The sequence below is a fragment of the Chenopodium quinoa genome, unplaced genomic scaffold (assembly GCF_001683475.1).
Source record: "Chenopodium quinoa cultivar QQ74 unplaced genomic scaffold, ASM168347v1, whole genome shotgun sequence".
NCBI lineage: Eukaryota > Viridiplantae > Streptophyta > Magnoliopsida > Caryophyllales > Amaranthaceae > Chenopodium > Chenopodium quinoa.
Genome location: NW_018743518.1, coordinates 1,258,581 through 1,274,582, shown reverse-complemented (window position 1 = coordinate 1,274,582; position 16,002 = coordinate 1,258,581). Strand labels below are relative to the sequence as shown.

The 16,002-nt window shown below is 31.5% G+C and overlaps 1 protein-coding gene across 1 annotated transcript; it reads right to left on the bottom strand.

Moving 5' to 3' along the window:
* Positions 1-7,361: 7,361 nt before the first annotated feature.
* Positions 7,362-15,281, bottom strand: LOC110740061 (methylmalonate-semialdehyde dehydrogenase [acylating], mitochondrial-like). The gene is made up of 19 exons (XM_021920552.1): positions 15,056-15,281; positions 14,824-14,912; positions 13,704-13,775; positions 13,374-13,535; positions 13,147-13,225; positions 12,906-13,060; positions 12,042-12,105; positions 11,431-11,510; positions 11,095-11,160; positions 10,391-10,441; positions 10,146-10,297; positions 9,590-9,680; positions 8,952-9,032; positions 8,509-8,586; positions 8,359-8,394; positions 8,214-8,257; positions 8,046-8,124; positions 7,692-7,782; positions 7,362-7,543 (listed from the first exon to the last, which is right to left on the bottom strand). Exons 1-19 carry the CDS (start codon positions 15,078-15,080, stop codon positions 7,437-7,439), a joined length of 1,602 nt encoding a protein of 533 aa, XP_021776244.1. The 5' UTR covers positions 15,081-15,281; the 3' UTR covers positions 7,362-7,436.
* Between the last annotated feature and the right edge of the window lie 721 nt (positions 15,282-16,002).

The window sequence follows — 16,002 nt, the reverse complement described above, 5'->3', positions numbered from 1 at the left end:
TAACTGGTTCACGTTTGCAATTGGCCCAAGTACATTTTTAAATATTATTAAAATTAAGCTTGACTTTGATACTATGCTAAAATTTAGTAGAAATTGTTTTCCCTAATGTGTATATCGACAAAGAATTTATACGAACCTAATATTAGACTAATGAGGCACCGATTGATCATCACAACTAATTAGTGCAAAATACAACTAACTAAAATAATCCCCAATATATAATATCATATATCATAGTGATTGAGAGAGTGAGGGATAGCTCAAGTGGTTAGAGCTTCCCTCTCGATCTCAGGAGATCTTAGGATCGATTCTCACCCCTGTCCTTGTGGCTCTCTAAACAACAAAAATATATATATATATATATATATATATATATATATATATATATATATATATATATATATCATGGTGATTGAAAATAAAAAAATCTCTATGCATAGTATGCATACTATCAAACGTAAGGGACAAGTATATTCACCATATATGCATAATCACAGATTCGAATGATGTTGATAACTTGATATGCCAAATCACCTAAAAAATGATGAATAGATGAAAAAGTAGATTGCGACACAAAGATCATTCATTTCTTGAACTATAGGTTAAATTGTGTGGACTCATTTCTTTGTTTACTTAATAATGTGGCTTCCAAATATAAAGCACGCACTCTGGTCTCAAAAGCATGCACTAATTGCAATTCCATGATAAGACTATCAATTGACAATACGATGTAAAATAAAGCCACTACACTTATTTTTTAAAACTTCATTCAATTCGTGAACAAATTAATTAATCTCTTATACTGTACGTTTGAAGTTACAAAGTTAGCGATGTTTATGTTTTTTAAAAGCGTTAAATCATTTAATTGCTCATGAAGAACAATAATTAGAAAGCTAATATGATCGAGGATGTTTTGCGAAATAATGGAGCAAAAATAGGGATTATACTATAAGAAGTATATGTTAGATGCTTATGAACAAAACATTAAGAATGCATAACGGTCATGAACATGATATATATTTCTTGTATAGTCTCATTTTCTTTTTCATGTAGGATAACATACAATGTTTTTTTCCCTCTAAAATCACGAGATTGTGTAAACTTGATTTGAAACATTTGATGAGTATGTTTTGATAGAGTTATGAGTAAGAGAATGTTGGAAAGCTTAATTAAATTATATCTTTTTAAAAAAAAAGCTTAATTAAATTATATTTGATGATTATACAAGAGTATTTATAATACATAAATAAGCATTAGGCTATGACTAGATACCTTAGAAAAATGTATGTCTAGATACATTAGACAATAGTTAGAGAAATCTTTGACAATTAACCTAATTGTGTAAATCAATGCAAGGAGTAAATCAAGGGATAATGATATTGGTGATATCATTATCCTTTACACGCCCCCGCAAGATGGACGTTCGGAACATGAGACCAATCTTGGATATAATAAGAATATAATTGGCATCTCTATCATATTTCTATATATTTCTTCGGAATATTTGTCATTTAACTCTCCCATGTCTCATTCTTATAATAGTGTATTAGTGTGTAGGCCTGTATAAAACTATCCGAGAATCCGAAAATCCAATCTGCAACTAATCTGAATTTTTGGATATTCGATACGAAAAAGAGGATATCGGATTTGGATATTAATTTTCAAAATTTCGGATATCCGATACCCGAAATATAAAGCTGAAATAGTGAAATATAAATAAATTTTTTAAATTGTTCATATAAAATTGACCCTATATTATTAACTTATTATAATATTCTTAATATATTTGATGATAATTTTTATTGCAAAAAGACTACTATTGTGTTAAAATATGTTGTACAACTTAACGATAAAAAAGTGGTAAAATTAGTGAAATTTAGAGAGTAATCATAATCAATTTTACTTAATATTGGATAATGGAATATCCGAAATCTTCGGATTGGATTTCGATATCATTTTCTGATATCCGAGTATTCGGATATCCGATCCGTGAACAAGCCTATTAGTTACTAAAAGTTTATTCATCTAGCATTTTTAGTCACGTGCTTCATACACACATTACGCGTATTTTATGGTCTTGCAAGTCCATTCATTACAGCTAGCTCCAAATCAAATTCCTAATTACTCCATCTTTCTAATAAGTAAGACACTTTAGTAGCTAATTTAACAAATTATTAAACAGCTTCTAAACGAAAGTTTGTTATTAATAATACACAAAAATTAGGAAATATAATCATGCCATTTTGATTACTTTGAAGGATGCAATACAATAAACAAAAGATCAGATAGACTAGTTCTTTGTCGTTCAATCGCTAATTAATTTAAGTAAGAGGAGTATTACAATAATTTCCAAGCTAAGAAAGTTCGGTAGTATATCTCATCGTACTATATACTTGTATATCCTAACCAACACATACTTGGCATAAATTAGTTTGGTTTAAGGGAGTATCCCGTGATAAAAAATGGTACTGGTAAGAAAGTATTTGTGGTTTCAACTCAATCAAAAGTGTGATATTTAATTGATGGTCTAATCGAACTACCTTCGCATAAGAACGACATTATTAACTGGAATACAATTAACTTGCCTTGAATACAGATTAATCAGTATATAATAGAATCAACGCGTAGTCTGCATCTATGGACATACACTCTATTTTGTGACCACTCGATCACCCCATACACAAAAGTTACAAATAACTCCATCGTTATTGCGCCATTCAGACCATTTACTAGCTGGTGAAATGTCTGTTAACAAAAAGTGGACTCTAAAAACTTTGCAGATATTTGGGACCAATTAGCTACGAGTAGTACCTATAAATTTGGGTCCCTCATTATTTAATTACCTTTCATAATTTTCCACGTTTGTCTCACCTTCTTTACCCAAACTTTCCTCCCTTCGAGATAATTTCTTTATGTCCAAATAATTTTGGATCAATGTGATTTCATGCCCAAATATTTAATGTTGCAGTAGGATAACTTTATTAGGGTAGATTGTACATGGATTAGTACCTTTCATATGATTGATCATTAAGCTATTGAGGCCTCAAAATGATAGTATATCCAAGACCCACGTGTGAAAATCATCACCGACTACGGTTGAATGCAATCTCATAGAAGCCTTGTCTTGTGCTTGATGAACCATTTCTTTAATTGTCAACCTTGTGATTGTACACAAATTAAAAAAGTTTTCTCCTTATTCGTTATTACAATTTTTCAAACGATCAAGTTAATTTGAATACAAGCTAAGTGTGCCTTATTATTAGATAGCAAACGTAGTGAGTAACATTATTAACATTGTCGGCCCATACATCTTTCAAAATAGCTAATAATTAATAACCTTATTTTCAAGTTAATTAATTTAAACTCGACAAATTGAATCGGAAAAAACTTTCTTTTTTTAGGAGCTGAGGAGAGGGGATCTCAATTACTCCGCACGTAATTTGAACTATTATGATGAATCTTGTGATTGAATCACGTAACTCTATTTGGCTTGTTCAATTAATTCATCCAATAGACAAATATAAAGATTGAAAATCTTTTATAATGAATGTCTACTTTATACTAAATTATTATCTTTACGTTATCATATAAGATTTACTCTACATAAAATAAATAAAATCATGCACCTTATCGTGATCAGCTGGCCAATAATGAAACAATTGTACAGTATGTCATACGAAACAAATCACATGAATTATTAAATTTAGCAAAGTTTAAAAAGGTCAGGCTAAAAACAAAGAATCTTTGAACTTACTAGCTAATCAGAAAAGGTAATTATATTTCTGTAGTAATCTGTTTCTTCGTTTAAATAATGATCTTGGAAGAGATGACCACAATATGGGAGCCACGTGTCATGTTATTGAGAATAATCATGTAGGATTGCATATTATTGAATCTGCTCGTTAAGATTAATGATTGTGATTATGTGACATTTTATAAAATTGACAAAGACCGTAGGCTTGTGCGTAGATTAATTGATAAAAAACTGAAGGACCGTATGTACGATATGCTGATATATCACAAGTTCAGATCCCCATATTCTATTTGTAATGTCCGTAATTCAATTGAATCTTAATTTTTTTTTTATGAAAGATAACAACTACGGAGAAGTACTTTAATACGTAGTAATTTTTTTATTTATTTTACTTTTTAAAATCAACACACACTTAATTTTATTAGTTTGTTCATTTTAAAAACTTTTTTTGAGATAAAATAATAAAGTTAAAGTCACTAAAGAACAACAAAAATGAACTAATAGAGTTGCTTTTGTAAGCATTATATTAAAATGGAGCTTTCAACTCAATTGTTTTCAAATTCCATATCACCCTATGTACCTTTTGCTTTCTTTAATCAATGAAAACATATATATTCCATTTAGTCAATTAGTAGAGCAAGCAACTCATCATCTTCAATTTATAACGTCCAAATATCAATCTATTAGCAACAATAATTCTGTTAGATGTGAATGATGAATCACTTAATCTTTCGTCAACCAAATTTGTTAGTTAATTATTATTATTATTATTATTATTATTTGAATAGTGTTAGTTAATTATTAACTCCAACAAAATTTGACTCTAATTTGTGTGGTTAGGGAGAATAAAAGGCTTGTTCTTTTCTAATTTCTAACTCTTAAAGAGGTTTTTTTTTTTTTTTTTTTTTTTTTTTTTTTTTTTTTTTTTTTTGGACGAACCTAAGAGTTTAAATATTGCAAGTTTAATTTACACCAAAAAAAGAAAAATACTACGTACTAGAGTTTAGCAATTTACCAATTTAAGCCTTAATTTAAGGTTGAAACTTTTCCCAAATTTAAGGCCATAATAATCCTATACATGCCTTAATTTACAAGAAAATAAACCTTGAAAATGGTTAATATATAGGACTGCTACGTTTATAGAAGAGTTTTTTTTTTAACAAAACGTTTATAGAAGAGTATAATATAAACATGTCAGTTTTATTACTTTAATCATGAGAAGGTGATGTATAACTTCTAAATTTTAAGCATTTTATTCATGCTCAACAGTTCAGTATTTGCTGGATTCCTAATGAGTTGCAACATGTGTCCATTTTTTTTTTTCCCTTCCATGTCCTATGCACCAAGTGCACGAGTTAAGCAATTAATACACTCCTTAACGGCTTAACTAAATACGTACATACTCTATAGTAAATAATTAAAAATCATTGATTTTCAAATTCAGAATTTTTTGGTGAGAATTTGTAGGACGAATGATACGTGTCATTTTTATGGCTTAGTACTATCTAACCAATGATACTCTAGTCTTTTAAGTTTTTAGAGATTGTTATATACACTAAAGGGTAAGGTACACCAAAGATATTTCGCTAATTTTGATAATAATTGATCATTTAATCATCAAATGAGGAAAAAAATAATGGGTGCACAACTTAGTATATTTTGTAGATATTAAAAGTAATATTTAAATGTTTTTCAAAAAAAAAAAAAGTAATATTTAAATGAGGATACTACAAATCATTTTCCAAATAATTTCACACTCCTATTATCTTATAATGAATAAGAAAATATTCCTATGGTGTGTATAATAAAGCACCAAAAAAAAAAAAAAAACACAATTCAATTACTGAAGGAGCCTTACCAATGTCCTGAGCTGATAAATTATAAATCACAGATAATTATGGATTTATTCACATAAATAAACAAACTGATTAAAATTAATAGTAATAGAGAATAAAGATTAAAGAAAAGTAAAATGAAAACCCTAAATTTCTATTTAGAAAAAAAAATAAAATAAAAATCAAAACGGACCCTAAAAGCTGCTAGACATCTCAAGTTTCAACAAGAGTTCATTTTACTAGTATATTTACAATAGAGGATAGCCTCTTTCACTTTTTGCTCTGTCATTTCCTCACTAAGACTCAAATCATGACTATTATCATCATTATGTCCAATTTTCTTACATGTTCTTTTTTTGTTGGGCTTAAAACATGCCATGCAACTAGTCTTCATGGCACGCCATAACGACTTCCTACGAACATCCGTCGTTGACGTTGTCGTCGTTGTTGTCGTAACCTTCAACGATAGTGGAGATGATGTTGGTAGCGAACATGTTGATGACGACGAGTCGACGATAGTGGTGATGACGAATGTGGTAGTGGGTATGACCAAGGGAACTGAGACACATACCTTGACTTAGGGGTAGTTGGAGGAGTACAAGTAAAGGAATTTTGAAAATGATTATTAGTAGGCAACGATGTCGTAGTCGTACCCTTCTTCGGAATAAATAATGTTGGTAATGGTGGTGACCATGATGGTGATGGTGGCGGTCCTAGTGGATTCGGAGACGAAATGACGGATGTGGCACTAGGATAAGAGTGGTCATAATTTGAAGTAGAGGTATTAGATTTGATTTTGGATTTGGGTTTAGATTTGGAGGCTATACTTTGATGAGTGCTTGTTTTAGAGGAAAATGAAGTGATTAATTGTAACACCATCCATACATCACATATTAATCCTGATTGCTGCATTTTTTTTGCTTAGTTTGCTAAATGCTTAAGCTCTATATTACTACTCCGAAATAATAATAATAATGCTTGCATCTATATAAGAATTTAAGAAATAAGTAACTTTAGGGTTTTATGAGTGAAAAAATGCCGAAATTTAAAATTGGTAACAAAAGAAGCTGGATATATGAAATTTTATAAAGTATGGAATTTTTTTGATTCGCTAGTAATGTGAGAAAAGAATTGAAACAAATATAGCGCAAATATGAATGAATCTTAGCAAAAGTTTGGTAAGAAAAAAAAAAATCCCTTCATTTTCTTTGTGAAATATTTTTAGAAAAAAAGTGTCCCAAAATATCAAAGATCATAACCTAAATCTTTAATTTCTCATTGATTTCCGCCTAAAATCAATTTTAAACAAATATAGCCAATTAGCCACCTATATATCAGCAATTATACAGGTAAAGGTAAAATTTTCATTGAAGAACAACAGCTAAAATATAAAAAAAATATTTCAAACAATCTATACACTACTCTATAGAATCTTATAATGAATCATGAATCTTTTAAATGAGTCAGTAGATTATTCATTGTTTTTACACTTAAAAAAAAGTTGTCTATTAAGACAAGAACCGAACCCACCACTTCCCACAAGCCACAGGTATTGCAAGAGATTTACTCAAAATGTCGCAAACCATTATATTTAAGAAATTTAAGGCTCAAATCTTGCCAAGTGCTTAGCCTACGCAAATGATAGGGCCAAGAAACGTGATAACTCAAACCGTGGTAGCTGATAGTTGGCCTGAAAACACGACATGTGGTAACTGGTATGCAGATGACAAATTTGCAAAAATATGGTGTATAAATGACTAGATAAACAAATTGCAATAAGATAACAGAAAGGGCTTTTGCATTAAATTCTTGAAGTGTTTTACATAATGTTATTCAAGAAAAGTTCATTAGGCCTTTTGTGAAGTTGGCATAGCTAGAGAGAGACCACTTGGTAAATCTTTCCATTGCTGAGTCACTGTCTTCAGCTGGGTATAAAATTGAACTCCAGCTTTTCCTGAATTTCACAAGGAAATCATGTATTAACACTAAGCAAACAGTTGGATGGAATTCGGTCATTTTTTTTTTTTTGGAATTGGATCGGTCAAGAAGAGTACAAATTCATAAAAAGAAGATGCAACAAGAGCATTGATGCTGCAACTTACCATAGAAATTGAGGTCGCCTGCAAATGATGCCTTGCTGCCGGTAAATGAGAAGAACGGAAGAGGAACAGGAATTGGAACGTTAATGCCAACCTGATTTACAAGATTCACAGAAAGTTCACTACAATCAATATGAAGTTCAAGCAGCAAAAATTCAAGAAGTGCAAAACAAAATTTGGTTCCTACAGTTGTTAGCGGAAAAACAGAAAAATCAAAGTGAAGATGGAGGCTGAGTCATGCAAGATATAGATCATGAAAAAAGTGAACAGTCCGCCAGTCCAGTTTATAGTAGGCTCTCACCAAAACCTAGAGTATTAAAATATAACCAGAGTTCTGTTCGAGGTTAGTTTGATTACCTGCCCAGCCTCAATTTCAGTTTGGAATTTCCTTGCAGCGGCTCCTGATGAGGTAAAAATGGATGCTCCATTTCCATATCTGCAGTAGAAAAATGATCATTGTCAAGTGACTAGACAAAAAAAGATTACAGGTTACAACAGGAATTAAGGGATATATGAAGTAATTACTGATTTTTGTTAACAATGCTGATGGCTTCTTCCAAACTGTCAGCCTGATAAATAAAAAAAAATGTCATAAGAATGAGTTAGCTTCAAGCTACAACGGAGAAAGCTTTAGCATACATCAGAAATGATATAAAAACAACTATTTTACCTGCATGCAAAGAAGTACTGGTCCAAAAATCTCTTCCTGTTCATACAAAACAGAAAGGTAATGTGAACACAAACTCAACAATGCTGCTTTAGACGAGAAGAAAAAATTCCTTCCTAAAGTAGAGGAAACACCGAGTCTGATAAAGAATACCTTATAACACTCCATTTCAGTTGTGACATCAGAGAGGATAGTAGGACCTACAAAATTTCCATTCTCATATCCTGGAACCTGTCCCGAAAAAACCAGGCAGAAGAAGTTAAATTAATTAGCATTAGGAATTTACAAAACATATTTCAAATAGCTCAAAAAACAAGATAAGTAACTAACAGAAGTTTTGCACCTTATAAAAAGATGCAACAATCTCTACAATGTTGGATTGGCGTGGAATCTAACAAAGATATAGGCAGCAATATGCATGGAATACTACTAAATACATGATGTTCTTTGATGACCTTAAGATGCCTATTACCCTATAACCACCTTATTTGTGATCGTTTTCATTAAAGCATCAATTGTTTCCAATTCATTGTGAAGCATAAAACTGGGATACAAATTGATAGAAGCCAATGAAACTAAAGAGACCCAACACATACCACAATGTTTCTTCCATCTAGTATTAGTCTCCCTCCAGATTCAACCCCGCTTTGAATCAAGTTGCATATTCGTTCCTTTGCCTGTCAATATGAAATCAACCAACTTAAGAAGAATATTACATAAAATACAGATTTATGCATAGTGAAAAGGAGAATGATAATGGTCATAATCCCTGAATATTCCGACAATAAACAGGAAAAAAAAAAAAAAAAAAAAAAAAAAGAGATTGAAACTGATTTGGACCCTGCTCCGTGATAGTGGAATGCAATCATTAATTTTCTGATGATCTTTGTTTTGAAGCCATTGGATCTTTGGCATCCTTCCATAATTCTTTACGTCCGATCTAATTGAACTAAACTGAAGGATTTTTCTAAGGCTTAGTTTAAGCCCTTAAAGAGCCAAAGCAGGAGAGATTCCAAACATCAGAAAATTGAATAACTCTGTCCGACGGATCAAATGAGATGTTCTGCTAAACTAAGTAATTTAAGCTTCTGCACAGCATGTACAACCCAATAGCATACAACAAAAATTCTTTGAAACAAGGGTTTCTTGTGTATTGAAAAATTCCAGACAATCTACATTTAGGGCTAACTCTATAACAGGTGCAACAGGATGCAGCTACAGATAGGATCAATACCTGCTTGCTTATGACTGGACCAAGATCAGCATCAGGTGCTGTTCCCACATTCACTTTTAGTGCTTTGGCAGCCTTGACCAACTTATTTTCCCTAACAAAATAAAGATATGATTGATTAAATAACCAATATCAACATTTTTCATTATAAGAAAGGCATATTCCAAAATTCATGGCAGGTTTCTTTTAATTATTTCACTGAATCACTGACCATCATCATATTATTTCTGGCAAAACCATGAAGCAAGTTTTGGAAAGATTAATAACTCATTAACTGGTGACTTGTGAGTGAAAGTAACGCTGCTAGAAGGTGTTATAATGGAAACCTATGAACTTCATAGATGGTCATGTGGCATTAAACCAAATGAAATGCAGAAACAGTACTTCCAACAGGTCCAAAAAACAAGCACAACACATGCAGTAAAAGGTATTTGGTACAATATCAAGAGACCTAATGCAATTGACCTTTAGCCCAAACACATACGTCTTTACACTATGAGATTAGGATGATTTAACTGGGATACAAAAATCGCATAGAATAAGGTTAGCATTAAAGTACCATGTCTTTAAGTCTCCAACGAAGACCACAGTGGATAAAGCCATGCACCTCTGACCTGCAGCACCAAATCCAGCAGCAATAAGTGCATTTGTGGTTGCATCAATATTTGCATCAGGCAAGACAATGGCATGATTCTTGGCACCCATGTTAGACTGGTCAATACAGAAGCAGAAGTCAGTTAGCTATTAACAAAACAATTAGGCACTTAATTAGATTCCTGCATGAATCAAGTGATTTGTATATACCTGAACACGCTTTCCATTAGCTGATGCTCTTCCATAAATATGCATGCCAGCCTTCAGGCCACAGAGAAAAGCGAGCCATCAAAATTTTATAAGATTAAAAGAACCAAAAAAAGAAAAAAAAAAAATTATTAAGGCCCAGATTCACCTAGCTTGACTTACAAAAGTATATGTGATTTAAAAAAATTTGCCAGTACGTAAGGGATATACAAACATATATTCTATAGAAGATCTTGAAGAAACTGATAGAATGTAAATTTAAATTAAAGTGAATAGTGTGGTACCGAAAAGCAATCTATTAACCTATACTAAAAGCAAATCCTTCCATGACACTTGTCATTACCTTGTGAAGTTTCTTTCCAGTTTGACAATCATATTCCATATATACCCAAATGAAATATTTTCCTGCCTTTTTCGCTTCTCTCTCTCTCTTTTTTTTTTTTTTTTTTTTTTTTTTTTTTGCAAAATCTTTAAGTAAACTATTTATATCTTGTAATATTTTCTTTCCAGTTTGACAATCATATTCCATATATACCCAAATGAAATATTTCTCAATATCTTTTATATACTTTATGTAGTATTTTGTAATATTATTGTCAAAAATATTTAACAACCATGCATTGCACGGGATTTTAACCTAGTTATAACAAATAGCCAATATTTCTAGTATATCTTAAGAAATTATAAAAATTCAAAAATATACTTACAATATTAGAACCAACAAATGATATGGCTCGAATATCGTCATCATCACATATAGAATTGACAATGTCCTGTATAAAAGCACAATAAGTTACGTTAACAATGGTGGGAGCAAAGTGTGAAGCACATCAATTAGCAACACTGGAAAGGAAAGTGTCCCTATCACATTGCCTTCTCTCCACCCCAGAAAAAGAAATTAAAAAAGGAAACAATTAAATATAGATGCAGAGGAATAAATTTCATGGAAGCTTCATGAAAACAACCAAATAGACAGTCTTTACACTTGCATATCATGGAAAGAGACCACAAAAAGAGGAAGAAGTAAAATTGAAAAGACATACATGAGTTCCATGAACAATATTTAAGACACCATCAGGTAGACCTGCTTCCATAGCCAACTCGGCTAGCATAACAGAAGCCCCTATAAAGAAAAATAAAACCAGGAGTTAAGCGGGCAAAATTGGTGAAACAGCGTAGTCAATCCTTAGCGATCCTCATGGATTAAAAGCATGAAACATCTATACAAGAGAGTCAAAAGAATTAACACAAATGTGTAGAAAGGAAAAGGAATCACAATAGAATTCATAAAGCATCCCAGGGGCGCACATAAAAATTCAAGGTAGGTAAAGAGATGGATTTCTGAAACAGAAACAGGAAAGTAAATAAGAAGAATACTTCAACTGATGTTTGGGAAATCATAATCAAATTTTGTAAAATGTTTACACAAGTTGACAATAATAAACAACTTCTTTAAATTCATACAACGCACTAATTGTAAACAGAAGACATTAAAAGATATACAGCATCATGATGTCATAGGAAGACCAAAAAAAATTGTCAGCACAATAACAGAAGTGACTAAATTTTGAAGTATTGCACCACATAATGCAAATAAGTACAAGGAAAATAATTCAGAATTCTACATGAATGGTAGAACGAACAGAAGTATCACCTGGGTCTTTTTCTGATGGTTTTAAAATGAAGGTATTTCCAGAAGTGATGGCCACTGGAAGCATCTGAGAAAAGAATCACATTTTTAGCATGTTGAAAAACAATTTTGTTCTCCTTCAGAGACTCATATGGACTTAAGAGGCAGCTAACTACAAAAACACATCTTAGAAAGATTATGGAAAACTCAAGTTCTCTAGACAAGAAACTTCAAAAAAAAAAATAATGTAAAAGTGTCACAAGGAAGTTGTATGTCAACCCATTTCCTGGAATTTGCTATTACGTTACTGAACCTATAGATATAAGTCATTTAACTCAAATGATCATACAAGGATTTCCACGACATTCTATTCATGAGGGCTGGATCACTTCCCAACCCAAAAGGCCCAAACAAAAACCAATATTTACTCCTTTGTGCTACAACTTACAGCATATTGAAAACCAATTATAACATTTTAAAAAGTACATTTAACTATTTTAGTATGCAGCTCTGGTAAACAAAGAGCAGCAGATTACATGTATAATGATTAATTACAAAAAGGACGCACTCGGAGGTTCTTCAATATGAAGAATTAAAGATTGAACAGCCATTTCATCAAAATACAAGTATATTCTAAACCAATTTAATTTTCTTTTAAAAAAGGCATATAGTAAGTTTGCCTCAACATTGTTATTCTAGAGAAAACAAATTTACTTTCAATAGATTGCCAAAATCTCACTGGTTAACAATCAAACAAAAATGTTTATTGTACATAGGCTATATGTCAAAAGGAGGATTATACGGAATAAGAGCTCTACTTCCTACAGTAAACAAAATCCATCAACAAATAGTTTATGTAACAACATTGGATACTGAATTATTTCTTACCCATAAAGGGACCATTGCAGGAAAGTTAAAGGGACATATGCCAGCACAAACACCAAGAGGTTCTCTAATGCTGTAAGTATCAATACCATGTGAAACATTGGAAACATATTCTCCCATTTGAAGAGTCCCCATGCCGCATACATGTTCCACCACCTCTAAAGAAAGTTTTTGAGATTCAAATATTAGAAAACTAAGTAGTGGCTTATACCAACTATAAACAAGTCGAAATCAAATCACCAACCTAATCCACGAAAAACATCGCCTTGGGCGTCTTTAAGTGTTTTTCCTTGTTCAGTGGTAATATTCAAGGCAAGCTTATCCTGAAATATAAAGTACAACAGCAGTTAGAAGAGGAACTCGATTAACAATATATATATATATATATATATATATATATATATATATATATATATATATATATATATATATCCTGATAAGAATGGGGAAAGGATAATCCTTGATATTCACCATATCTCTCCTGATAAGTTCTTGTAGCTTGAACATTATGCGCTGACGAGTTGTAACAGGTGTGTTTCTCCATGAGGGAAAAGCATGTTTCGCTGCAGATACTGCAGCTTTGAACTCCTCTTTTGTTGTCAATGGAACTTGAGAAACAACTTCTTGTGTTGCCTGACCAAAGAGAGAGAGAGAGAGGGGGGGGGGGGGGGGGGGGGAATGATAGAATATGAGGTATAATAAGTTTCTAAACAGTAATAAGAAAACAAAAGGAAAAACATAAGAATAACACATTTTTTTAAAAAGCAACAAGAAAAACAAAGAAAGAAGTTAAGAGATTACCGGATTTAGAACATCAATTGATCCAGCTGCTTGGGACTCAACAAACTTGCCTCCAATCAGTAGAGGAGTCCTCTAACACAAATATTAGGATACAAAATGGTAAGTCAGCAACGCACAATTTGTGATCTACAAGAGTAATAATTCTCAGCAGAAAATAAACATTAATCCTTAGCGGCTTAGCACCCCCTACCCCCCCTCCGGCCCCTCCCCACCAATACAGTTGTGTTATCATTTAACTGTCATCTTTCTCCTGATACAATTTTCATCAATAGTATGGAGGGATGACTTTTTCCTCGAAAGATCAACACACATGATCGAAATTGAGAATTATAGAGTTCCCATCCTTACTTTTACAGCAACATACAGGAACAATCCAATAGACTTATAAGAAAGTCAAATTTTAATCTTCTTTATAATAAGTTTACTTATCAATGAAAGTGAACAAGTCTACGGCTTCATTCAAGTTCAACCAAGAATTTACAGTACCAAGTTTTACAATTTGTAAAATATTGTACAAGATCAATATCTTCATCAACTTGTTTTGCCATATTTCTCAGTGTGTGTATGAGGCTAAAGTACGCATTTTGATTAGTGCTGTAATTTATGATTACAATCTTAACATTTACTTACTCCATCCTTCAATATTGCAACGTTTTGACTTTTACACAATTCATAAATTAATTCTGACCATAAATATATTCATGTCGTAATTTACGAGTATACAAAAACAATGTTTTTCGTGTTTTTCAAATGTTTTTGTGTCAGTCCTAATATGTATTTTCAAGACATCAATTTTGTAAAATCAATTTTTACCAATTGATAAGTAAAAATATTCATGATCAAAGTTGTGCATGGATAAATAAGTATGAAAGTCACAACATTGCAATACTTAAAGAACGGAGGAAATATGTTCTTTAATATACGTCGAAAATTGATTATACGGTATACACATTAACACACTTATGATCTTCCCCTCTATACCTCACCAAAATGATTCCAGCTTCAATTACTAAGAATTTTCAAGCAATGAAACAGTGACTCAATTAATTTCCTCCAAACTTTCAATTTAAACAAACGCATAAAAACAGAATTAAATTAAATAAAAAAGAATAGAAATTACCGAAGGTTTGGGATGCTGACTAGATGCTTTAGTTGCAGTCGAATACGTGAGAGCGAATAATTGAGGTCGCAACAATTTCATGTTTTTCGCTAACATTTTTGAAAAAAAATTGAATAAAATCATCAACAAATTGAAATTAAAATGAAATTAAACTAAAAACTTGAACAAAATCAATCGAACAGAATAAAAGATTGAAAAATTAAAATTGAAGATATAAAATGCTTAAAATTACCTCGTTGAAGTGAGAATTGAAGCATCTTGGCTGATTTTTGAGGAGAGAGAATTGAAGAGCGACGAAACGAAGTTAGTGTCTGAATTTCTTAAATAAATATTTTTTTACAAAGTTTTTTTGTTTTTGAAATCAAATTATGAAATTAGTAAAGAGACCAGTGATCAAAGCAATTTTGGAAGAAAATCGTGCGGTTATGAAGCGTTGACAGGAAATCAGATGGTTCAGATTCGAAGTTTTTGTTTAATTTATTTTTTGGGTGAAAATATATAATTCTAATTGATGAGGTTGATGACGATGAATCCACCTAGACTTATGAGGGAAATAGAAATCAAGAAAAATGGGAAATGTGATGTAGTTATCATTTGGTTGATTTGGTGAATTATTTGATTTTATTTTCCCTTTTGGTTGAATTGATGGTTATTATTTGAGGTCGAACAATATTTTTATTTTTTTGACGAGGAGATTGAACATTTAATCTGACTTAAAATCAATGTGTTTTATACGCTGAATCTAAATAATTGCAACACATAGATTTTCATACTCCTCTCATCCTCTGTCCTAGAGTGTACCAAGTAGTGTTCCATGGTCAAAATTTTAAAAATTTACAAAAAAATTTCACTAATTACACAACAAACATGACATTTTTTTTTTTTGAGAATTCTTCTTGTTCATTGCAATTTCTCCTTGGCTAGGATCAATGTAAGAAATATAATCATAAGCTATAACTACTCCAAAAAGTTCATGAAATTTTTAAATATTTCAAAAACGTGGATGTGACTATTTTTTCCCAACAAACAGATTAGAATAGTGATGGAATAACAAAATTTCAAGGTCCTAGTCCTAGGGCTCAGCAGCATCAACGACACATTGATTTTTTTAAAAAATTGGCCTGAAGCATCAATGGCACATCCAAGAGTTATATGAAGCTTGCACTATATACATAAAAT

Bases quoted from the DNA above. Each gene is read 5' to 3' on its own strand.
- LOC110740061 (XM_021920552.1), bottom strand. From the start codon at position 15,080: ATGCTTCAATTCTCACTTCAACGAG. The intron at 13,536-13,703 runs GTAATCTCTTAA...CTCTTTGGTCAG, and splicing joins CAATTGATGTTCTAAATCCG to GCAACACAAGAAGTTGTTTC. The intron at 8,125-8,213 runs GTAATTACTTCA...TTTCTACTGCAG, and splicing joins AGCATTGTTAACAAAAATCA to ATATGGAAATGGAGCATCCA.